The sequence below is a fragment of the Vulpes vulpes genome, chromosome 12 (genome assembly GCF_048418805.1).
Source record: "Vulpes vulpes isolate BD-2025 chromosome 12, VulVul3, whole genome shotgun sequence".
Lineage (NCBI taxonomy): Eukaryota > Metazoa > Chordata > Mammalia > Carnivora > Canidae > Vulpes > Vulpes vulpes.
Window position 1 is genome coordinate 151,849,958 of NC_132791.1, and position 26,792 is coordinate 151,876,749.

Here is a 26,792-nt window from a genome sequence, read left to right on the forward strand (position 1 = left end):
ATTTTCTTCAAAAGTACTGCATATTTATCAAGGTGCTTAAAACATCTGACACCTCTGGTCCCACGTCTCTTTCCTCCTCCTGCCACCCCCAACTGCTTCCCCACTACTACCCCAGAGGACTCTGGGCCCCTCAAGGATAAGCCTGAATGAGTGTGGCTGTGTTTCAATAAAAATCTGTGGCCACAAAAATTTGATCTTTGTGCTTATGTCCCCAGTGCCTGCAACACTGCTGGTTCATAGCAGAACCTCAGTTAATATCTGGTGAATTAAAGAGTGAATAAGGGGGGCACCTGGGTGGCTCAGTCAGTTAAGTGTCTTGTCTGCCTTTGGCTCAGGTCAGGATCCCAGGGTCCTGGGATCAAGCCCTGCATCAGTCTCCTAGTTCAGCAAGGAGCCTGCTTCTCCTTCCACCCTTCTGCCCCTACTCCTTCCTACTCCTGCTCGCTCTCTCTGTCTCTTCTCTCTTTCAAATATACAAATAGATATTTTAAAGATAATTTAAATTTTTAATTTAAAAAAAAAGAGTGAATAAGGGAGTAAACAAATGACAGCCCCATGAGTTAGCAGAGTCTCACATTCTGACTGATGTGCTAGCGCACAACTCTTTGAAAGCTATCTAACCCCCTGGTCTCCCACTCTTCCACAGCCCCATTCAAAAGACGGTACTGTGTTCTGATTCTCCACGAATGTGTGCTCTTCAGGATATAAGGGCAGAGCTTCTAGAATCAGAAGTGGTTTTATAAGTCTGGGGGCTTGTCAGAAAATGCCAATTCTCAGTCCTTACCCCAGGACTACTAAATCAGGAATCCCCAGGTGATTAATAAGATTCCCAGGTAATTCATTTACACATTAAAATTGGAAAAGGATCCTAAACCATCAGGGTCAGGCTTTAAGGAGAAGATGCTAAAACTGGTATTAGACACTATCTTTTATTTGGAATTTGCAATCATTGATAAAACCAAAGTAATTCACAGATTCCTGTATGTGCTTACCAAAAAAAAAAAGAATTGAAGAAATTTTAAAAATAGATTTGAGGCTCAACCTTCAGGTAGTTAAATACACAATGAGATAATATTTAAGGCCTTTCTGAGAAAACTCTGAAATGGAACTGATGGATGGATGGTCAGTCTTAGGTCACAATCCCTGACTGCTGCAATCTAGAACCTAATTATTTTTTATGCACTTTACTGAGTTCGGTTAGATCTCAAGTGCACAGTGGTGAGCATCCAGAGAGGTTCACACCAGATATATAGTTAGATCACCCGGGATATACAGCCCCAAGCTGACATGAAGCAGGTGCTCCGTTAAGGCCCTGATGATGTACCAATGACCACCTACTTGATCCTTCCCACTTAATTGAAAAGTACAGCTTTTCTTTCCTGTAGCCAAGAAGGATGTGATATGTCCAACCCATTTGTTTTCTTGCACCATGTTTAGGCTGGTTTAAAAACACCACTGCCTCTGTTCCTGGTCCTACCCTAAGTGGCATGCTTTTGGAGGGATTTCAGTTACAGCATGATATAATGGGGGTGAGCTGGGGTTTGGAGGCCAGCAGACATGGGTTTAAATTCTGGCTCTATCATCTGTTTAGGAAAATCATACTGCCATCCCTGTCAGCCTCAGTTTCCATGCCGTCTATCAAGCAGAGTTTGCTAAGATTAAATCAATATCTACAGAACGCACAGCAGAGAGTGGGGGCAGTGCAAAGTAGTGCTATATTCTGACTTGTATTTCAGGATATACTTATATCAGGTTTTCAAGCCAGTCCAGACCAACTTTCTCACTTTATAGATGGAAAAAGTGAGGCCCAGGATGAGAACTGCTTTGCTCAAAGTCACACTAGGTGATGCAAGTAGAGTCAGAAACTCTGACTCCTAAAATACTCTGTTTTCAAACTCTTAATAAATATAGAAGGCTTTGTGCAAATTAAAGCTTACACAACAGCTCAATATGCTAAACAGATAACAAGTCAAACCTCCCTTGATTATTGATGACTTCTTTGCTTCTGTCTCTTCTGCTCACTGTGGCAATCCAGAAACACTTTCTCAGCACCATTACACTCCCCTCAACCCCCATACATTTTGAGTAATCAAAGACTTGGCCCATTTGAAACCCCAGAGCCAGTAAATGAATCACACCAGGTCTTACTCATTAGATGGATTCTCTCCTCACCAGACTACCTAGGGATTTTCAAGTCCCTGAGGTTCCCAGAGGACTTGAACTTTCTTGCACATCCATCCCTACTGGGCACCATTAAGCTGACATCACCATTATCCACACTTCATAAAGGATCTGAACATCTGGAAACAGGAACCACCTGCAAGTGCTCTGTCCAGAGATCACTGTATCACTCGAGGACATGGAAACTCAAGTTCAGGTGACATGAGAAACCTGAACATGCCACCATGGCCAGATTAATCCTCAGGGGATACTAGTATATAGAGAAAGAAGTTCTGGTCAGAAGATGTAGACTTAAAGCCCAGCTCTGCTATTTTCTATTAGGAATGGTAATCGGCGTCTCTGAACTCCAGGAGAGTACTGGCTATTAAGAGAATTGATTGCAGAGTCAGCCAGTCTCTGGTTCCAACCCTGGCTCTGCCACATGTTTATCATGTCACTTTGGGTGAGTTGGTTATCTCTATTAGCTTTAGTTTTCTTGTCTTCAGACAACCCTCAGCCCAAAAGAGACAATTCCTGCCTTCATAAGGTGGATGCTAGTATTCAAAGAGATAATCTGTGTCAAACACTTATTAAGGGCCTGCATAGGGCAGCCTGGGTGGCACAGAGCCTGATCCTAGAGACCCAGGATCGAGTCTCATATCAGGCTCCCTACATGGAGCCTGCTTCTCCCTCTGCCTGTGTCTCTGCCTCTCTCTCTCTCTTTCTCTCTCTCATAAATAAATAAAATATTTAAAAAAAATAAAATTAAAAAATAAAGTGCCTGCATAAGGTTAGCACCTAAAAACAAGAATGATTTAACTGAAACCTAATCAATAAATTGGGATCAACCTGGGTTGATCCAGAAGAGAGAGCAGCTCTCTGAGGAAAAGTCAAACATAACAGACTTGAGCACAGTGCTTGGTACAGACAGATCCACAATGAATGGAATCCCCAGCTGTGATGAGCATGCTCTCTCCACCTGAAGGCACTCACCTCTTTTAGCCACAAAAGCTTTGGGGCCTGCATTTCCACGGACATCACACCCCCAACACACTGCAGGACACTGTGCTTGGTTTCATTGATCCTGTGGACTTGAGTGATGGCCCGGTGGTCCAGCCACATGATGATGTTTCGGCGGGAATCCCCTAGCAGAACAAGAGACGTAAGGTCACATGCATATGCTCAGCCTTCTAACCCAAGGGGACACTTCCAGAATCGCAAGAGCACAAATCTATCCAACTACTATGATCTCAGACATCGACAACAGCAAGCACGAGGGCCCCTACCAACACGAATTAGTGCACTCCACCCAAACTCTGGATTTCCCTTTGAGCGATGCGTCCTTATTTGTCACTCCAGTGTTAAATGTCTATACCAAAACCAGTGGGGATCTACCAATTAATTCAATTCTCATTCATTCTCTCCCAACTTCTTCCCTCCTTTCCTATCGCTTCTGTTCCAGAAAACCTTTGCTGAGAGTGTGTGTGTGTGTGTGTGTGTGTGTGTATGCTCAGGAAAAGAGTCTACGAAGTTAAGCCTAAAACAATACATTGGCTTTTTAAGATCTGCTTCCATTAAATACAAACACTTCAACGGAATAATATACCCAATATAACACACCAACTACATCCATACAGTGGCTTTTATCTGCTTATATTCTTACTTCTTCTAGTCACTTTAATTAAAATTCATTAACTTTGGTGTTTTTCCCCCCTCATTCAGTTGGTTTGGTGGAATGGGAAGCACTGCAACTTTTTTCAGTTTGGGGACCTGGCCCACCTGGCCGACCTCATGAGGAATGCTCACTATTTCAGTTACAGGTGGAGATACATTGAGAGTCATTAAATTTTTCTTAGCCTAACTGTCCTTATCTATAAGACAGGGACAACACCACCTAATGGCATATAAGATTTTTCATTCACTAACAAGACCATGCACATAAAGACAAGCACTGGGATGCCTGAGTGGCTCAGCTGTTGAGCATCTGACTTTAGCTCAGGGCATGATCCCGGGGTCCCGGGATCAAGTCCCACATCAGGCTCCCTACATGGAGCCTGCTTCTCCCTCTGCCTGTGTCTCTGCCTCTCTCTGTGTCTCTCATGAATAAATAAATAAAATATTAAAAAAAAAAAAACAGGCAAGCACCTACCACACAGTAGACCCTCCAGAGAAAGAAGAAGTAAGAAACAGAATTTTAAACCAGCTGGAAAAGAAGCACAGGCATGTGCCTCACATTCTACCTCTGCCATCCTGCAGCCCACATGGAAATGAATTGTGCCTTTCTCCCTTTCGTGGTCTCTATTAATTCCTCATGTACTAATGGGCAAACCAATATTCTTTTTACAGTCCTCTGCTTCCTCAGATGGCAAAATGTGGAGATCAGCAATGAATAAACCAGGCGATAATAAAAGGGAAAGATATAAGGGGACACCACAGTAATTGAACCAGATACGTCACACATTATTTTGCAATTGCAGAATCACTGCAGCTAATAACAAATATTTATAAAGCTCCGTGTGTGTGTCCCAAGCCCTGTGTTAAACGTTTTATACACATCATCTCATTTAATCCTCAAAACAACTCTCTGATCTAGGTCATTTCCCATGACAAACTGACTCCGAGATTTAAGATTTGCTTCCTATCTCAGTTTGGAAAAGCATATAGTGTGCTTTAAAACAGATCTGTGCAGAGAATGAATAAATAAATTGGTACAACAAACTTAAACTCAAGCTACACATATCAACATGAATAATGATACCAGCCAAGATAGTTTTAAACTCCACATTTATTGTTTGTTGTTGAGGGTATACACATATGTGGAAAGTGCAGAAATGATGTGTTTGTGAACACCAACTACAGCAGCATGGTCACCATCCAGGGAGGGGGAAGGCATAGACCGAAGCTTCAGGTGGTTCTTCCTTCAAAAAAGTCTGTGGCCAAGAGAGTAAATTTCCATCTGCTTATCCTCAGAACTGGGTACACAGGAGGCTATGAATCTTATTTTCCTTACTTTGCCATGTTTCTGAAAAAAGATCCTTAAAATTGAAAGAAACAATGCCAACCTAAGAAAATATCTAAGTCACATGATCATCACCATGATGAGGCAAGGACTCAGTCTCTGCTTTGCCTGCCTGGGGAGGGTTCAGGTCCCACAAAAGCTCCTCAAACCACAGCAGTACTTTGAAAATAAGAGGAAGTACATGAGACCTTCCAGAGACACATCTAAGATTTGTTTTTAAATAGCTGAGTGATTATACCATATAATGTCACTGCTTAAAGCTTTGCCTCTCAACCCTTCTTGCACATTAGAACCACCCAGGATAGTTTTTAAAACATTGATGTCCAGCTCTCATCCCAGCAACATCAAAGAATAAGAATGTGGAGGTGTAGGCACACATGTGTGCATACATGCATACATATGCATGTGTGTGGGTGTGTGCATGTTAAAGAGGACAATGTCAGGGCTGTCGGGGCACCTAGGTGGTGGAGTTGGTTAAGTGTCTGACTCTTGGTTTCAGCTCAGATCGTGATCTCAGGGTCCCAAGATCGAGTCCCACGTTGAGCTGCACACTTAGTACAGTCTGTTTAATATTCTCTCTCCCTCTGCCTCACCCCTCTACATACTCTCTTTTTCTCTCTAAAATAAATAAATAAATCTTTTAAAAAGGGGAGGGCGACAATGTCAGTATTGCTTCTTAAATACTGTATAAGTGCAACTGCAGCTGCTTCAAGCCAAAAACACCTGCCGCTAAACTTTCAACTAGAATGACAATCAGCTCCTACTGCCTCTACAGGAAGAAGCTCTCAAAAAACAGAATGACACAATGAAATTGTGGGAATCAATTAACTTATTATATATATATATGAAGATTATTAAATAATGATTCACATTGTGGACAAAAAAAATGAGGTTAATCGTTTTTCATTTTTTACGGAAAATCACAAAGAAAGGACTCCACTGAAAGCTCACTGGATCTTTCACTGAGCATCTATTCCATGTCAGGCACAGGGCTGGATGCTGGGATGCCGAGGAGAATATGCCACAGTACTGCCTGTATGGAGCATGTGGCTGCATAGAGAGCTTCCAAAAGGCAGGGAAGCTTTCTTTTAAAGAGTTCTGAAAAAGACTGTACACTAGTTAGGCAGGTGAAGAGGGGATGAGGAAGGAGGCTCTACAAAGCAGAGTCAGCAGGTGAAACAAAGCACAGAGCTTAAACAAGGGATTATAGAAGGGGAGGTGGGTGGAGGGATGGGGTAACTGGGTGACGAGCATTAAGGAGGGCACATGATGTGATGAGCACGGGTCATTATGCTATATGTTGGCAAACTGCATTTAAATTAAAACAAACACCGAGCTTAAAAAGTGTCAAGTTTTAAGAAAATTAGAAGCAATTGCTAGAACAGAATTTCAGTTATACAGTCAGTTTATCCACGGGCATATTATTCATCGACGTATTCACTCAATTAATATTCTGGATCTCTCACAGGAGCTGTGCCAAGCATACTTGTGGGAAATTACTATGAATTAGCACAAATACCTATTAGGTTCCTACTGCAGGGTAGCCTAAGTGGTAACTCCCTGCCAAACCCTGAATTCTCACCCTTGCTTCTTCTTGCTCCCAAGAGCTCCTGGGGCTAGGATGACCCAGCCAGAGTTGTGCTATGAGTTAGGGGGGTTGCAGAGTTGGGAGCACGCAGCAGTGGCACCACGGCCCAACCTGGAACTGTCTGATCTTCAAAGGAAAGATCAAACAAGAAGAGGCTAAAATGAGAATATTTTATCATGTAGTAAAGATTACCATTCTTAAAATACTGTACTTCATTTACTTGGTTTTTTTTTTTTTTTCCTTTCCTTTTCCTTTTTTTTTTTAATCATCTTATCATTTTGGCCAGTTTTGTGGGTTTGGCTTTAATGGTGATGGTTAATTTCCTGACCCCACTGCCTGTTCCTCACCATTACTCCAGTTAACCAATCAAGAGTTGTTCACTGCCACACAGGCATCAGAAGTCATTAAACAACCTTTGAATCATCTTTAAAATTCAAACCTCATTTTCTAGCACAAGATAATCCATTTCAGATAAAATCTAACCTTAATAGAACCTATTGAAAGGCAAGAAACTGGTAAGGGGTACCTGCAGCTGGATGCATTTGATGAATGGGTACATTTTAACCTTTTTGGTGGAATAAAATTATTTCAACACTTATAATTAGGGTTGTAACCTAACTAACCTTTTTATAGAAGTCCTGTTAACAGCAGGCAATTCCACCTACAATGAGGAAAAAGATGGCACCCAGAGAGGGTACACTACATATGTAAGCAGGTCTAACAAGAACTCTCTTCTTTCACTTCAAGCATTCTTGCTCCTAGTATCTTAGCTACCCAATTCAGCTGCACCCAGTAATTCTCCACATACCAGAACTATGGAGAAAACATAAAAAATGCTGATGCCCTAGACTCACCACAAGCCAAGTGAATACAAAGCTTGAGAGTAAGGCTCATGAATTGGGATTTTAAAAGATCCCAGGTTGATTCTAATATAAAGCCAGAATTAAAAACCATATATTTTAGCAGATCAAAGGTTAGTGTCCTGGGAACCTAGGGCTGTTTAACATCTAAAGTCCCACCCAAAATGGGAACTCATCCAACAGCATCCCTAAGAGACCATCACCTGATTGCTACTTAAAGCAAGCCAGTCAAGACAGTGCTAACAGCCTCCCCAAGGGGCCAGCTCCATGGCTGTCCACAGCTCCTAACTGGAGAGTGTTTGCTGCTGCTGAACTGAGGTCTGCTAGTCCAGGTCCATTCCTTTGGTCTGTGCTTTCTGAAGTGGCCCAGATTGGGGCTGTTCTGCCTTCTTGGGCCAGAACACTGCCAGGTGAGCCAGAGATTAGCCACTGAGAACAGGGAACATTCATGTTTGTCTTTGACACTCCAACACTTCATAAAACAGGGCTTGGCACACAGAAGGTGCTAATCAATAGCCAAAAAGGGGGTAAAGTGTGTGTGTGTGTGCGTGTGTGTGTGTGTGTGTGTGTGTGTAAAGATGGGCATCACTATCACTGTGTTCTAACCATTTATCTACTTGCATACTTTGTCCAGCACATGAAATTTATATAAATCGTTATTCTATGAATTAGGTCCATAAAAGTGTGTGGGACACATTCTCTTTTTAGGAATTCATGATCAGATGGAAGAAACATTTCTGAGCATTCAGGTATCAGGCTTAGTCCTCACAACAAAGCTATGGTTCATTATTCCAATTCTTTCAGAAAATGCAGAGGTAAAGAGACTTGCTCATGGTGTCATTGCTCAGCATCAACGGAGCCAAGATCTGGGACCTCCTGACTCTAATTCCAATGTGCCCAGTGTGCCCTAGTCCTTAGAGCCACCTGTTAAGTAAGGCCTGGCCACTGCAGTGTCCACTGCTGAGGGTTCTCAAATATAACCTTGTCCTAAAATGCATGTGCAATGGCTGTGTTGGCAATAACTCACTGACGATGCCTAAAGGCACACTTCTTAGATGGAACATGCAATTTTCAGTATGCCATGGTCTCCACCACTCCCTAATGTCTTCTGTTCATGAAAAGGTTAGATAGAGTTGAAATTTATCTCCACACATGCGCTTTTTTTTTTTTTTCAAACCTGGTCCATCTTACTCATTTTCATTACCTACCTGACTACTATGAACTTCTGGGTTTGCAAGCTCAGTGCTAGCACTGCTTGCTAAAACTTCCCAAGAGGGACAGGTCTTGGACCACGAAAAATTTCTGATGGTGAACCCAAGTGGCACATACATTTGAAACAGCTCATTATTGTACTCACAAGTCTCTATGAGGACAATATCATGATGTGGGAATGTCTTGTGCACTACTGAAAATAGAGAGGCCAATCTCTTTCCAGCTTCTGTGGGATGCATGGTCCTGTCTGCCTTATTCTATTTCCTTTAAATGGACTTGGTTCACCTACTCAAATAAAGATGCTACAGAAGCTTCGTAACACAAAGCAACTGCAGGCACTAACCTTCCCTTCCCAGAAAACACCCACACCACCGGCCTGTTTCAAGGATGCTCACCATGAGCTAATGATCCCACATCCTTCCCTCAGTGGACTGTCTACTGTGCTTCTTGTGCATTAGTGAAATAAGTCTCTCTCTAACCCAGACCCAGTGTCACCACTCCCACCACCTGTTCTCCAAGCCTGTAAACCTCCCCGACATGATTCTGGCCTCTGTGCTCCACCACTAAGTCTCATCCTTAGCAGTAAGAGACACCTGACCTCATGCTCCACCTGAGGCCCAGCCAGTCTCCCATGACCAGGGAAAGAGAGAGTGAAAAAGTCCTACCTTCATGGTTTACCGGTAAAGGATGAAACTGCTTATCCAAAACCACCAGAGAACATGTGGCATCAAACCCAAGCCCTCGGATTTGGTTTACATCAATCCCTTGTACAACTTTCTGTTTTAAAAACAAACAAACAAAAAGATAAATTACAAGACAGGCTTTTAAAAGACTGAAAAGTTATGACTAGAAAGAAAATGAATAACCAAATCGGATAAATATTTACAACAGAAAACAGATAAAAGTTTAATATAACTAAAATAATAGAAGATCCTCTAAATTAGTAAGACAAAGACAACCAATCTAATTGGAAATCAAGCAAAGTACATGGCAAGTAACTTCATAAATAATAGTCAAAAAGTATATAAAAAGATTCCCAACTCCACTTACATAAATAAATTAAATTAATGCAAATAAAAACACATCAATCTTTGCTTTTCACATTGGCAAATATGTATAAGATTAACAATACACAGTAGTAGCAGACTGGGAAAAGTGAACCTTCTCTTACATTATCCTAACAGTGTAATAATTTGGTACAGATTTTGGAGAATAAGTTCATAGTATTTATTAAAATTAAAAACATACATAAGTTTTGTCCAGCCAACTCACTTCTAGGAACCTACCTTAGTGCCTTATTAACATAAGTTAAGTGTCGATGAAAGTTAACTGTAGCACTACTTGAGAATATATTTAAAATTTGGAAAAACCAATTTTTATTATAGTGCATCTGCAAAATGGAATATTATACAACCACTAAAGAGAAGTAGAGAAGTAACTTCTGAGTGTGGTACTCTGAAGAGGCTGGCAAATCCGTTTAGCAAAATAAAAGTATCAAGCTGGACAAAATTATCAAAAACAACCATTTGGGGGCTATGGAACATGAATAAAGTAACATTTATTTATTTATTCTTGAAAAATCAAAGCATTTAAATTTTGAGAAGGATTTATTGTTTAAAACATCAAAATTGTATTTAAAACATTCCCACAAATACAAAATAAAACAAAACAAAAAACTCTAGGACCAGATGGCTCCACTGGGAAATTCTACTAAACATTCAAGGAAGAAATAATTCCATTTCTGCACAAACTTGTTTAGGACATAATGAAGGAGGGAACATTTTTCAACAAATTTTCATGGCCAGCTATACTTTCATACCAAGCCAAACAAGACATCAAAAGTAAAAAACACTATGGACCAATACGTGCTATGAAAATAGGTGTAAAATTCCTTAACAAAATATTAACTACAAAACATGTATTATATACTATGACCATGTGAGGTTATCCCAGGAATGCAAGGGTGATTTAATATCTATACATAAATTAATGTATTATACATATTAATAAAGCATAAACACCAAATGGTCATCTCAATAGATGTAGAAAAAGAGAGAAAAACAAATCAATAAAGAGCATCTACAAAAACCAACAGATAAAATTACACTTCATGATAAAATAAATGGTTCCTTCCTGTTATAAACAAAGAGAAATGTCTCTTCCATCACTTTCATTCAACCTGCAACTAGTATTTCCAGCCAGTGCAATAAGGCAGGAAAAGAAATTTAAAGCACACAGATTGGAAAGAAAGAAGTTTAAGCATCTTTTTTTGCAGAAAGTGGAAAATCCTAGGGATCTACAAAAAAAAAAAAGCTACTAGAGGTAATAAGTATAGTAAGTTCACAGGATACAAGGCTAGCATGTTAAAATTAATTGTATTTCTATATATAAGAAACATATCAAAATTGAAATTAAGGAAATAATTCCATTCAAAATAGCATCCAAAAAAAAAAAAAAAACACCCTCAGGAATGAATTTATCAAAAGAATTTCAAAACCAATGCCCTGATAACTACAAAACATTGCTACAAAAGAAACTACAAATTGGAGAAATATGTTACATTCATGAAATGGAAATTTCAACATTGTGAATGGCAATGTCCTCAATTAATCTACAGATTCTACACAACCTCTATAAAAATTTCAGCAGGTTTTTGGATATTTGGGAGGTTTTACAAATAGACAAGCTGTTCTTAACATTTATGTAAAAATGTACAGAATGTAGAAGAGCCTAGGCATGTTTGAAAACAAAGTTGGAGAACGTAAGCTACCTGATTTCAACTTACTATCAAACTATCATTACTAAATCAGTGTGGCACTGACACAGGATAAATTTATAGATAATATGAAATAGATCAGAAATATAAGAAATAAGCCCACTTATGGTTGATCACTTTTTTTAAGATTTTTAAAATTTATTTATTCATTCATGAAAGACAGAGAGAGAGAGAAAAAGAGAGAGAGAGGTAGGCAAACACAGGCAGAGGGAGAAGCAGGCCCCATGCCAGGGGCCTGATGTGGGTCTCGATCTCTGGTCTCCAGGATCATGCCCTGGGCCAAAGGCAGGCACTAAACCACTGAGCCACCTCGGGATCCCTGGTTGATTACTTTTTTATAAAAGTATGAAGACAATTCAGTGGCATAAAGACAGCCTATTTAATAATAGGGCTGGAACAACTAAATGTCCACATGCAAGAAAAAAAACTTATACTTCTAGAGTTTCTCCATACTCCTAGAGTTTTTCCTCATATGCACACAAAAATTAATTCAAAATGTGTCGCATCTCCAAATGTAAAAATTAAAACTATAAAACTGTGGGAGAAAATGTTTGTGACATGAGTTAGACAAAGATTTCTTTAAAAGACCCATAAAAGAAAAAAACTAACATATTTGACTTTGTCTAAATTTTGCTCTTCAAATGCAACCGTAAGAAAATAAAAAGATAAGCTACAGATTGGAGAAAATATTTACAATTCATACATCTGATAATAGGCCTATGTATAGAATAAAGAATTCTTATAACTGAAACAATAAGAGAAAACCCTATTACAAAATGGACAAAAGATTTAAATACACACATCATCCAAGAAGACATACAAATGTCCATTAAGTATATGGAAATATGCTCAAAAACATTCGTTATTAAGAACATGCAAACGAGGGTGCCTGAGAGGCTCAGTTGGTTAAGCACCTGCCTTTCCACTCAGATTATGATCTTGGGGTCCTGGGATGGAGCCCAGCATTGGGCTCTCTGCTAAGTGGGGAGCCTGCTTCTCCCTCTCCCTCTGCCTCTCCCCCTGCTTGTGCTCTCTTGCTCTCTGTCAAATAAATAAATAAAATATATTTTTTTAATGCAAACTAAATCACAATGGGAAAAGACTGACAATACTGTTAGAAAATTCTAGAGAAAGTAGAAGCCTCACACACTGCTGGTGGAAATGGAAAATACAGCCACTTTGGGAAAAAAGTTTGGCAATTTTTAAACATAATTTACCATACAATCCAGCAACTTTACTTCTTAAGTATTTACCCAAGAAAAATAAAAACATATGTCAACATAAACACTTGTATGTGAATATTCATAGCAGCATTATTCATAATACCTCCAAACTGGAAACAAATCAAATGCCCTTCATAGTTTAATCACGTGATTAATCAGTGTGGTGACTGAGGGCAAGTCACACAATTCCAGCCATTCCAATCACTCTCTTGACTTGCTGGGTCAAGTCTCTATAGCATTTATAGAGGCATGGCTTCCTCTGCCTGGAATGTCCTTCTAACTTGGCTCAGAAATCTCTAGGCAGGGCATAAGATCAATGATGTTGAGTGCAGACTACCTGAGTTTGAAACCTGGCTCTTCCATTTACTAGTTATGTGACTTTGGAAGCCAAAATTCCATTCTCCTTAATTACACAAAACCACCCACTTATACCTCCAACTCTTAATGATGTTATAATAATTCAGTAAAATGTGGTGTGATTAGCCCAACATCTAGTATGCAATGTACAATAAATAGCAGCCATTATTAGAGTAATCAGTTTCCTTAAATCCTCTTTGAACTCATGGGGCATCATTCCATGAATTAATAAGCCAGCCCTAACTTCTACCTGCCATGAGGTTCTGTCTCTATGCACAGAGTGCATGCCTGACTTGGGCAGGCCCATCTCACACAAGCCAGCAGTCAGTCAAAAGAGGAATCTGGTAAGACAATGCAGAACACTCAATAAAACTCACTCCCACGAGGCAGCTTTGGAACAGAAATGAAAATGAGATATAGTGTCAAAAGAGCCACTTTTGAGTTTCAGTTCCACCACCTTTGGATCAGATAAGCCTGCACTAATCACAAAACCTTTCTGACCTTCAGTTTCTTGAGGGTGAGAGTCATCTCCCAAGTGAGGATCAAAAGAGTCAACTGGTTTAAAAGTGCTTGTTCTGTTTTCAAAGATTTTATTTATATATTCATGAGAGACATACAGACACACACACACACAGAGAGAGAGAGAGAGAGAGGCAGAGACATGGGCAGAGGGAGAAGCAGGCTCCATGCAGGGAGCCCGACGCGGGACTCCATCCCAAGGACTCCAGGATCACACCCTGGGCTGAAGGCGGTGCTAAACCGCTGAGCCACCTGGGCTGCCCATAAAAAGTGCTTTGAAACTAGTAAACCTCTGTAGGAAATGAAAAGGATGGAAAACCCACCCCGTGACTTATTAACTACATGCATGAAATATTTTTTTTTTTGTACAAGGCATAGTATACTGTGTCATGTTAGCACATTTACCATTGATATAGGCAAAGGGATAGTGATCGAGAAGGCTAAATAAACACAAACCTTCTCAAGAATTATGGTGGGAGAAACCTTCCAGTAGGAGCAAAGAAAGTATTTCTCTTCAATCTATTTTATGAACCCCTCTGAAGACCTAGAGTTCTATATTCTACTCATGGCCTTCCAATCACAAAGGCTCAACCATTCCAACTCCAAAACGGAAATCTATCACAGGGAACTAGAAGAATAAGTGTTACATGCATTTAAATCTGATTCGGTTAGGTAGCCGTATCACCAGCCTTACATGAAAATGTCTTATGATCATGCTGATCCAGCAGTACCCTATTCCCAAATCCTACCCATCTAAATCATCCCAGAAAGATGGCTGTCAGAGCCACACTACCCAGAAGATACATAGGACTTGACCTGTTGACCAGAGGATTCCTTTTAATCCTCTTATAAATGGAAAAAAAGCAGTCCAGTAAACTCACCCCAATGACTTGGCATTGAGGGAATTTCCACAGCTAGAGAGAAAGCACATTGCTCTTCTAAAGAATTTCCAGAGAAGGAGATTTCTGCAACTTCATTTGGTAACCTGGTCCATGTCTAGCAACTGTCAACTCGTAGCTATGGGGCAGCAAACAAATATTTGGGGAAGGGATTGTGCATTGCTTTGTTCTGACGGTGGGAACCAGTTCAATTCTGCATGTGTTTTAAATCAGCAGGCTCTGCCATATTGGGTGGGGAGGCAGTATTCCTTTGAAATCCTCCAAACTGAGATCTGGAGGGTCAGAGGCCTACCTGGCTTTTTCTTTAGCTCTATTTGGAGCAAGGGTCAAAGCCTAGGGCCTTGCACCCAGAGTCCAACTTGCAATTGAGTTTTGTGGCTGCTACTATATTCTTTCCAATCTTGATTTGAATGCCTTTGTCAGCCTTGAGGATGTGTGGGGTTATGAAATCCCTGGTTCCCTCAGGCTCATCACTCCCTGTTGCCTACACAATTCAATTACTCACACATTCAATCAGTCAGCAAATATAATCAAACCTCTTCTAGGGTCAGGCTGAGCACTCTTCTGGGTATTTGGGAAACAAAGAAGAGAATATTTTTTAAAAATCCGTATTCCTTTGGAGACTGCATTTTATTAGTCAACACCTAAATAAAACATACAGTGGACATATAGTAAACAAGAAAATGATAAGGGGATCAGGAGTGCCAGAAAAGAGGGAGGTAGTTGCTGAGAAGATGAAATTTAAGACACTTAAAGACCCGAGTATCTGACCTTGTGGAAACCTGGTGGGCAAGTGTTGCAGGTAGGAGAATAGCCAGTGCAAAGGCTCTGAGGTGGGAACAGCAACCAGATTAATACAGCTTGTGTGGGGAGTATGTTACCTGCAAGGCTGCTGGAGACACTCTACTTACCAAAATCTACTGTAGTGACTAGGACAATGCATAAATCCAACCATGGACCATGACCTACATGGCATCTTAGCTTAGATTTGGTACTGTCCCTTGAAGATAAACAGAGAAATAGAGAACAGACACTTCCATTTATGTCAGGGACACCAACATTCTTCTAAGAAGGGAAATTCTGAAACTACCTTCATCTCCTTCCTCTCTCCACACTTACCAAGTCCTATTATATCTCCCTTCCAAAGTCCATCTTGTCACTCTTATTTATTCCTCTGCCAACATTCTTACCAGCCATTCATCATTAAAGAGAAATCTTTGAGGTGCCTGGGTGCCTCAGTAGATTAAGCATCCTACTCTTGATTTCAGCTCAGGTAACGATATCAGAGTCATTAGATTGAGCTCCACATTGGGCTCCCTGCTCAACAGGAAGTCTGCTTAAGTTTCTCTCCCTCTCCCTTTGCCCCTCCTCCTGCTTGTGCTTGTACTCTCTCTCTCAAATAAATAAATAAATCTTAAAAAAAAAAAAGTTATTAAGCACCTTTATGTGCCAGCATGGAGTACACATGCTAAACAAGACAGACATAGCCCTAGCCTCCCAGAGCTTATATAGTTCAAAGGAATCTCAGCCTCCAGAACTTCATTAGAAGAAACCACCTCCTAAATGATTTGGCGTCCTTGAATTTAATTTCTGTCCTCTCAAGCACCACTTTAAATTGGCTGCTGGTCAGTATGAAACTCTAGAAAACACCTTACTGGCCTCAAAAGGAGCGTTACCAGATTCACCCCCTCATGCAATGCAGTCTCCCCTCTTCCTCCTATTGGAAAATACCTGCCCCAAACCGAGCTGGCTCCTTCACATCTCCACATCAGCACTTCTGTCCATGCCATTCCTCCAGCTCTGAATGTCATCTCTTAGAGTTCTCCAGAGTCCTGTTTAGCCCTACACCCTTCCTCAAGCCTTCTCAATTGATTGGGAGTACAGAAGTCCCCATTTCTTTATACATTCATTCTTTTGGTACTTCCTGAGTCTACTGGATGTTAGGACCTGGGCGAGCAAACTGTAGTTCCTACCCCCTTGAAACATCAAATCTAGAAGATAAGATAGATATCAACTGAAAAAAAAAAAGATGTATTATTTATTTTGTTATGTGATTATATAATGACTTTATTATTTATTATTCATCAAAAAATGAATGATTCACAAACCATGTGACATTCTATGTAGGAAAAGTATAAGATACTGTCATAAAACTTAGTAAAATAGAACTTAGTTTGGAGGTGCTATGGGGTGAGAAAAGACTTCTTTCTTGAAGGACTTGACTTTTGCACTAAGATTCAGTGCAGCACTATCCAATAGAACTTCCTACAGTGACAGCAATATTCTGTATCTGTGCTACCCCATACAGTAGCCATCAACCACACAGGCTCCCAAGCATCTGAAATGTGGCCAGTGCATCTAAGGAACTAAACTTTAAATTTTTTATTCTAATTAACTTAAATTTAAATAGCCACATGTACCTAGTGACTAGTGTATTAGATAGTGTGAATCAAAAGATGAAGAGGAATTAGATATGTCAGCAGAAAGTGAGAAGAGTAAGTAGGAAGGAGAAAGAATGGGTGTAAATGTCCTGAGACTAGACGGAGCATTCACTGCATGCTTGAGGACAGGATGGAAGGAGAGTGTGGCTGGAACATGAGGAGCTAAGAGAAGCATCATGAGATGAGCAAAGGAAGTAGGTGGAACCCAAACAAGGCAGGGCCTGAAGACCAGGTTAAGGATTTTGAGTTCTATCCAAATAGTAGTGTGGTGCTCTGGAAGGATGGTGAGCAAAAGAGTGACAAGATCTGGTTAAAAAAAAATAAAATCATTCCAGTTCCAAGGAGAATGGATTGGGAAGGAGAAGTGCATACATGAGATCAGTTAGGTTTTTTGCACTAATTCAGATAAGCAACAAAGGTATGTGGTGCTGGACACGGAAAGAAGGCAAAGATCTGACCTGAGTAGGCTTATCACGTACTTTCTGGGTGACTTAGGAAAAGTCACTTAACACTCTGGATCTCCAATGTTCTTTTCAACTGTAAAATGGGAACAACCACCCCTGCCCCACCTACACTGTATGACAATCAAATGAATATGAAAGTGTTTTGTAAACCACACAGGTTCTACAAATAAGAGTTAATATTATTGCTCAATCCCACATGGTTTACTCCCTCTCTGTTCCTTCTCCCTCCAACCATTACTCATATATAACTAGTACAACTTAGTAAAACAATACTTCGTTGGCTTCATAGGTGCTGGGTTTTTCCATTAGACTGAACTATTTCATTCTTAGGGGCAGAGAATATGTTATATACCTCTTCTGTACACACTCCAGGGCTTAGCAAAAATCACAGCACCTAGTAGGTGCTCAAACAATTGTGTGAGAACTAGATGATACTGGACAAATGACTCTTGGCTAAATGACACCTCCAGATTATCTTTTTTCTTCTTCCTAATGGGAGCTGGTACTAATTATATATGAACGTGCAATGTTCTCACTTTCTTCAGATGATTAAAATTGTGGTTCCGAAAAGAGATATAAGCCTTTAAAATCAGGGATGGTGTATACCTCTAGGACTCAGGTGTTTCCATAGCACTTTTTAGATGGGTGAGTGCCAACCCAAAAAAGACCCTCCAATTCTAGTAGTAGAACAAAAATAGGATTTGGAGCCATCTTGCTAGGGATCTTGTCCTATCTCTCATACCTGTTAGTTTCAGAGCCTCAATATCTTCACGTGTCAAACAGAAAGAATGGCAGACTTATCTCACACAGTTACTGCAATACTTAAGCAAGATCAGGGATGCCAGAATTTTGTTTATTTATTTTTAGTTCTAAGTAACATTAACACAGCAACCATTGATTGAGCAGCAAAGCTGTGCCAAGCAATGTGTTAGATGCTGGGAATACAGCTCCCTGCAAGAGCTCAGCTCCTGACTTTAAAGAAACCAAACAAGTCACCAATTACAATGCTATCTGATAAGGATCAAATGCTACATGATGAGGACAGGTGAAGACAGTGGGCTCTGGGGCAGCAGAAGGGCTTTCTCGCCTGTCTTTCCTCTGAGGTTGGCAAGGGAGGACAGAGGATGTTAGAGGTCATCAGGGAAGGCTCCCAGGAGCAAGTTATGCTGAAGATTACCTTGTAAGTACCCATGCAGGAGTTGGGCACATGAAGAAGAGAAGAATGTTCCAGATAATGAAAATAACAGAGACATTTCATCCATTCATGTACTCAACAAACATGAATTGGGCCTATCAGAGGCAAGGCAGTCTAGGGAACTATGGATAAACAAGACGTGACCCCTGCTCAGGGGACACACACTGTTTATAGGAGCAGTCAGGGAAAGGCACTTATAATTCAGTATGGTTAGCACAATGAACAGGGTGAGTTCAAGGTTCCCTACATAGTGGCAAATTCAAAAAAAACTTTAGGTAGCTTAATATGATTTCCAAGCAGGAGGCACAGGGAGCAAAATGAGGCTGGAGAGAGGGGCAAAGGGGAGAGCACAAGTGGGGTGGTAGCAGTCCACCCCTTGCTCATATTAATCATGTGATGTTGGGGCAGTTACTTAACCCTTCAAAGCTCATGTCTTTGAGGTTGGTTTTTATTATTCTGTTTTGGAGCTGTAGCTCCACATCAAGAGGCTGTCATGTGGATAAAATGAAGTGATGGATATCAAGTATTCAGCTTGGTACCTGGAACATAATGAGTGCCCAAGAAAGGTTAGCTGTCATCATCATCATCTTATTATTTTTGCTGCTGTTGTTCTTATTAATTCAAATAAGAGGAAAACTATCTCAGGCAGTGTGAATGACCCAGGGAAAGGAAAGTAGTACAACTGCTCTCAAACTCTTCCTGAAGTCCTTGAAAAAGAAGAGAAAGGACAGACTGTGTTCTACATCACCCTTTGCCCTATACTAGCACTTGACAAAGTCTTACATACAAAGAACCCTAACCAGACAGGGGGTGAGTTAAGGTTTCCAAAAAGCACCTGTGATGTTTCAGTGTTTCATCTTAGAAGTTCATTCTCCACAAGCTACCCATTTCTCTTACTGTTACCATCATCATCACCACAGGGAACGCAATGCTTACTCATTTCCAAGCACTGTTGTAGCACTGTATATGCATTCACTCAGTCCTCACAACAACCCTTTGGAGATAAGCTACAATTATCATTCCCATTTTATAGATAAGGAAACTCGAGCAAGAAACCTGAAGTAACTTGTCAAAGATGACAAGCTAATGACTGTTGGAAATGGGATGTCACGCAGCCCCGGTGGCTCAGCGGTTTAGCGCCGCCTTCAGCCCAGGGCGTGATCCTAGAGACCTGGGATCGAGTCCCACATCGGGCTCCCTGCAGGGAGTCTGCTTCTCCCTCTGCCTGTCTCTGCCTCTCTCTCGCTAGAAAGAAAGAAAAGAAAAGAAAGAAAAGAAAAGAAAAGAAAAGAAAAGAAAAGAAAAGAAAAGAAAAGAAAAGAAAAGAAAAGGAAAGAAAAGAAAGAAAAGAAAAGAGAAAAGAAAAGAAAAGAAAGAAAGGAAAGAAGAAAGAAAGAAAGAAAGAAAGAAAGAAAGAAAGAAAGAAAGAAAGAAAGAAAGAAAGAAAGAAATGGGATGTCAATCCAGGTAGTCTGGCTCTAGAATCTATACTCCAAGGTGTGCTATCTCCTCAACTAAAAAAATAAAAAAATAAAAAAATAAATGCTTCCTTCTCTAAACCTCACACCAGCAATGAGCTGCAAGATGTGTCATGCTTATCCTATGGCTTCTGGCACAGGGCCATATAGACATACCCCATGTGAGCAGACAGCCTAAGACCCAGCCACTTTATTGCAATAGCCTCAATGAGATAGCCTCACTTAGGACAAATGCCCACAGCACTCATGGGGCTCTCGGGGCTCACACTGATGACGGAGCTGGCCGCCACCGGGAGATGATTAAAAATCTACCATTAAACCAAGCTGTACGTAGAGCAGACCTTTTTTAAAGTAGCTTTTCATCAGGGGATTATATTTTCTTCTTGACAATTTCCTTAATGGCAAGAAAGGCTATATGTTAGAAGAACAAAGGAGACCCAAGGGCAAAGAGTAGAAGATTCTCACCACGGCAGGGGCCAAGAGCAGGGAGGGAGGAAGAAAATTAAACAGGCAGAAGAGATGTGCCCCCACTTTTACTCCTATAGGATGCTCCAGCACTGCCCACCCCCACCTCCTCTCTCTGCCTTCCTCTCTGGGGGCACTAACAGCAGCCCAGAGTTCATTAAAGTTTAAACAGACTGATCAATATGGACAGAATGGTGAATTGTCCATCTGCAAATTACCAAGCCCTTCATGAATATTTAAGGAACAAAACTAGGAACAGAGGGAAAAGTAACCAGGACTTTATTTTTCCCTCTGAAAGGGAAAAAGACAGAAGTGCCTCTGTCCCTCCTGATCACCAGGTACTCAAACCAAACAGTCAAGTTGGACAAGTGAGCATCACTTCCTTTCCCGAGCCAGTGGGCAAACTGCAAGCTGACGTCACTCCACATCAACATCTGTCTGGCACAACTCGATGTCCTTGCTTTCTCAAAACACACCACGTGCACGTGCCACTCATGCCTTTGCACATGCTGTTGCCTCTGAACAAAACAAGCTTCCCCCACCTGTCTTTGTGGAAGACAGGAGAGTCCAGGACTGACAGTACAGCGGTGGAGTCAGCCTGAGCCTCCATAGGCTCCCGTCCTGCCTCTGCCTCTTACCAACTGCAAGAACTTGGGCAAGTCACCTAACCTTTCTGAGCCTGTTTCCTCCTCAATACAATAGGGGCTATAACAGGACTATGTTCATAGGGTCATTGCAAGGATTCACATGCACGATGCATGCTAATACAGTTTACACACCACTGGGCACACGTGAAGACACGTTAGCTAGGATTATCAGTGACTTCTTCCACATTCAGTCATACGTGATGGAATCCTCTGCTTGTTCCCCATCCTGGGTCCTGTCCACGTGAGCCCCTCCAAGCTGTCCTTTCCTCAGCTCCAGCCACAGCCACTGAGCCCCCGGCACCTACCGAGGCATAGTGTAGCTGTCGTCTACTGGTCTCTGCCACTAGACTGTGAGATCCCAAAAGGCAAGGCCTATATCTAAAGCGTCCCAACATTGGTTGGGAGTGGTTCCCAGTAGCAGGTGTGCAAAACAGACATGCTCAGTCGGTGGGAGCAGGGGAGCATATGCAAGGATAGAATGCCACAGCTGTGGCCATACCTTTGTGACAACACAGCATGCAGCCCAGATGTCCTCGGACGATTGCTCATGATGGTTGAACTGAGGCTCCCATCGCTTAATTGGCTGGTCTGCAAAAGCCAAAAGGATGCCCCTCTGGTCCACCAGAGCCGCACGCACACTGCCTGTTCCGACATCCACACCCACATAGTAGCTCCCTGGTTCCTGATCTCCGCCAGGCATCATGGTCCCTCCACCTGCCATGATCAAGGACAAAAACCACATGAAGACCAAGTGGGTCTGCAAAATCAAGCCCAAAATATCTTGCAAGTGAAAATAAAAGAGGCACAGCTGACCAACCAGTCACCATTTACTTATTCGTTCACCCAACAAAAACACTGAGTGCGGTGCGTAAACAAGACCAGCAAGGCCTCAGATGCGGAGTTTCCGTTCTTGGGAGGAAGTCAGATGTTAAACTGCTACGAATTACATAATCATTTACCCAAAGTTGTGATACTGGGTGAAAAGTGCTATATGGATGAATACGGGCTGTGGAAACCAGCAAATCTAGAGATAACAGTATGTATTTATTCTCCTAGAATCTGAATCAAAATGAGGACAGTGGCCACAGTACTAAAAAGGAACCTCATCTATCCTGTCAACCTTCCATTCAAAGAATGATCTACTAAGCACCTATTACATGCCTAACACTGTGAAAAGTACACGCATCTGCTCTTTTCCTCACTGTGACTCTGGAAGGAGAACATACTTAAATCTCTAAATTTATAGGTCCTCAGGGGGAGACTCCAAGAGATACATAACTTCTCTCTTAAAGCTAGGTCCACACGCTTAAGAGAGTAAATGTACATTCCAGTGATGCATGGTGCACGGATGGGGAAACAGGTCCCAGAGAAGTGAAGCGGCCTGGATCCACGGCCTCCCATCTGTGCACTGTCAAGTCCCACGCCCTTCCTGTTCATTCTTAACAGCCTGGGGCTGCTTGGGAGAAGAGGTGAGTACACCGCAGCCGAGTCACGAAGTGACTGGGAATTGGGAAGGAGACTCGCAGGGGATGGGATCAGGAATTTGTCAGACGATCTGTTTTCTTTACAGACCCCTTGTGAGTTACGAGGCAATCTGACCAGAGAACACTCAGGAATTCCTTGGCCTTCAGTGCCGCTCTCAGTCCCTCTGGTCAGATTAGCCCACATGACACAGAAATCTCACAGAGGCTTTCATTTCCCAGATCAGCCTTTCGCAGAGCAAGAACAAGCCCCCCAGACAGCCACGCTGGTGAACAGGCTACAACTCCCCAGGTGAGCTGGGGCAGGCTTAGCACCCCGAGTCTCATTTCAACCCAGAAAGTGTTCTGAGCCCTTCCATTTCAAAAAGGTAAATGTTTCCTTGGCAAGGTCACACTTGGGGACTCTAAAACGAAGCCAGCCCGCAGATGTTCAGTTACTGCTTCCTGGATATTCATCCCAGTCAAAAACAGCTTCATTAAAAGTGATTGCTTTTGACTTAATCACAGTGATTCCCCAACGGCATCTGCCCCCTTCAGCTTGCAGGCTCCCTGGCAGGTGGGAGAGGAAACCGGGGAAGCCACAGTGAGCACGTGTACCTTCAGCAGGGCTGCGGAGGACAACTCTCCGGCTCCAGCCTCTGCACTTCCCCATCACCCTGCCTCCCTCGCGTACAGGGCTTCAGGAGCTGCACAGGACCGATAGCACCAGTGGTCAAGCTCTGCATTCCCTCCTTTTCTTCAATCCATTTACTCATAGAGGATTTAAATCAAGTCAAGAAGAGCGGCTCCCTTTGAAGGAAGGATCAGCCCAGCCCTGCCCTCCCTGACTCCTCAGAGCCATCCCTCTGCTGGGTCCTTTCTCAGGATTCAGGGTGGCTATAATACAGCCTGATGCCCTGGGCATAGCATCCCAGGCCCTGTTTGTGGTTGGCCTCGCCAAACGCAATCCTGCCCATTCTTACACCAAACTCCAGATGTCCAGAGACTCCTCATCCTGACCTGCCTCAGGGCTGCCCCACTGCTTTGCACTTGCCCTTCTCTACCTAACCCCCTCTCTTGTGACCTCAGACTTATATTTTCAGTTCCAATTCAACCATCTCCCCTTGCCTTTCTCTGTCACTTGGTGCCACAAGAATACAGTGTCCCTACTTTCTTCAAATCTTAACCATTCTAAAACGTCATTTATTTTTGGTTCCAGGTCCGTCTCCCTTACTGGCCTGAACCTGAAAAATAAGGAACTTTGATTTCTGTATCCCTAGCTCCTAACAGTGTCTGGTATAGAATCAATTTTCAATAAATGTTTACTGAATCAAACCCAGATCGATGAAATCAATAGAAAACACGGGTGAATGGGCTTATCCTTTAACAGTTTGAATTCCTAGTTTTCTACTTATATGAACTAGTGTTTTGCTTGCATTCTAATCTCTGTATGCTTCATTCATCCAGTTAATATTTATTGGATGCCTACAACCACTTTAATTCTAGGACACTCATTTTTTTTACATTTTGTTTCTCTGAAATCAGTGACTCCTACAATCAATGGCATCTCGCAATTCATTGGTAGCATTGTCTTTCTTACTTAGTGGTATATGAAATGATAATGCATCTTGCAATCCATGACTGCCATCCAAAGAAACGCAGATTGGGCCAGGTATCAAGCACCATGCTAAAAGCTGAGGATAAAAAAAATTAAAAAAATTAAAAAAATAAAAAATAAAATAAAAGCTGAGGATACCGTAAAGGACAAAACAGGATGGTGCCCTGGCCCAGAGCTTCCTCAACTTTATCTGCAAGCAGGAGGAAGACTGATCAAACCAGCTGCTCCACCTCCCACACTCACATCTTCTCCTTTGGAATGCCCTCTTCTAGCTTCTCACCATGTCCAGCGTAAAGGCCTAGGAGTGCTGCTCCTAACACTAATCCTAGCATGCCTATAACCCTCTGCCCTTGCCTACCACTCTCCAAGACTATGCTAAACACTTCAGGGAGAAACAAGGAAATACAAAGGAAATGAAGAATCCATACAAATGTTCCGGCTTACCTAGACTGGCCAGCCATCTCCCAGTCTTCACCCCATTCCAGCTAGCCCCAGTGACAAGACAGATTTCTCCATGGGGCTGGCCCAGCTCCATAAGCCTCGGTTGCTCCCTTCTGACTCTATCTTCCTCAGCAGGGCACACATCTCAGGACATCTTATCACCCACTACCCAGACACCCAATTGATTTCCAGTAAAATCCAGAGGCAGAGGTTTACTCTGCAGCTGACACAGGGCTTTCTCCAGTTCTGTTTTCTGGATCCCTGACTTCATTAAACAGGAAAGTGCCCACCCTTCAGGAGAGCCCCTACCGCATATGAAGAGTGGAGCTTTACTATTAAACAATTAACTCCTCTGAGACCAGGATCACGGCTAGATCCTGTGCAAACCCAGTGTGTGGCACACAGCAGGTACTCGATGAGTCTTTGTGACTCAGTGGATACCTTTAAAACCTAACCTGAGGGAATAATAAAAGGCATTATGTTTACTGTGGCCCTAGTGCTCTGTTTTACAGCTTGCTAATATTGCCATACTTTTAATCCCGACCTCAACTCTTGAAGATAATAATTACTAATATCATCCCCATTTTACTGGTGAGGAAATTGTGCTCTGGACAGGTAAAGTACCTTGCCACAATCTGTTGTATAACTAATAAGTAATAGAGTTGACAGCAATTCCATTCTATCTGGCTCTTAAGTCCCCAACCATTCTTAGGGTGCTATATTGCCCGATTCTCCTCCATTTATTAAATGCCTATTTGCCAAGGCCCTGCCTATGCTGTTTAAGACTGGCTACCTCAGAACTCAAGCTGCCCACCCACAGAGACTGACCCTTCCCCAGGCCAGGCTACCTCTCTCTGCAAAACCACCAGTTTCCAGACCATGTTACCAAGACTTCGGTCAGGAATGATCAAACCCACAGAGACCAGGGCCCCACACCTCCCAGCATTGTTCACACACACCTCCCAGTTCATGTTTTTCCAAGAAATAGATCCTAATTAAATATTTCAGGTTCACCATGTTTCCCATTACTATAGTTATAAGTGATCTCTTTGTGATTGTTTCCACACCTGGACCCTGAAAGCAGGAAAGCAAGTAAGTTCAAGCCCTTGGGCGGCTTCCCTGAAACTCGACCCTGAGAGTTTTAAAAACTCTGCCAGAGAATTTTCTGCAACTCATATCCCTTGCCTTCCCCCTCTATGCCCTTTGTTCCTGGGTCACAAGTCCTCTGCTGTGTCCTGGACTTAAACTGTATCCAGTTCCCCCTCTCCTCAAAAAATAACTGCAAAATAGAAAACATTCCATTTTCTAATTGGCCAAGAAAAAAAAATAATAAGGAGTAGGATGTGTCTGTATGTCGGGCACTTGCACATAGGCCTTAATCTCTTCCGAATGAAACTCAACCAAGCTGGTAAACCTATCACCATTCTATACTTCAGGGGGGATGGGGAAATTTACCCGAGTCTTACAAACTGTAAATGGCAGCACCAAGATTTGAACCCCAGCCTCTATGGCCAAGTGTAGGGCTCTCTCCCCAACACCAACCTAAAACTGAAAACAAAATTCTTTGTTAACTTCTTCAATAACAAGCAGCAACAAATGTAGCAACAACTATCAATTATTAAACTCTGCTCTGCAAATCACCCACATGATTTTGTGATTCCATCTACTACTTGCAACATCTCTGTGAGGTAGGCAGTATAAGCTCATTTTCCAGTTAAGGAGACTAAGGTTCTTAGCAACGAAGGTGGTTAGGGTCACACAGTACAAAACCTGAAGAACTGGGACTCGAGGCTAAGTTGGAATGGCTGCAAAGCCCAATTTATGAGGTGAGGTTCAGAACTTTGGTTCTATTTCATTCTAAGCAAAGATGAATATTCTAAAAACAAATTACTGTTAGGGCTACGGGGATGGTGATAGGCAGACAGAAATGAGAACACAGACTGTGGGGACCACAAGAAAGAAAACAATAG

General features: G+C 41.9%; 1 protein-coding gene across 13 annotated transcripts in view; it reads right to left on the reverse strand.

Annotated features, from left to right (window-relative positions):
* The window catches only part of FGGY (FGGY carbohydrate kinase domain containing), a 413,290-nt gene that overhangs the window by 358,889 nt on the left and 27,609 nt on the right, over positions 1-26,792 (reverse strand). For 12 of the 13 annotated variants that reach the window (XM_072730787.1, XM_072730782.1, XM_072730785.1 and 9 more), the window contains exons 2-4: positions 21,803-22,017; positions 9,505-9,616; positions 3,154-3,305 (exon numbers count right to left, since the gene is read on the reverse strand). In XM_072730787.1, coding sequence (XP_072586888.1) covers positions 3,154-3,305; positions 9,505-9,616; positions 21,803-22,006 — 468 coding nt within the window. In that variant the 5' untranslated portion in view covers positions 22,007-22,017. The remainder of the gene's footprint in view (positions 1-3,153; positions 3,306-9,504; positions 9,617-21,802; positions 22,018-26,792) is intronic. The other variant, XM_072730788.1, reaches the window with a different exon arrangement.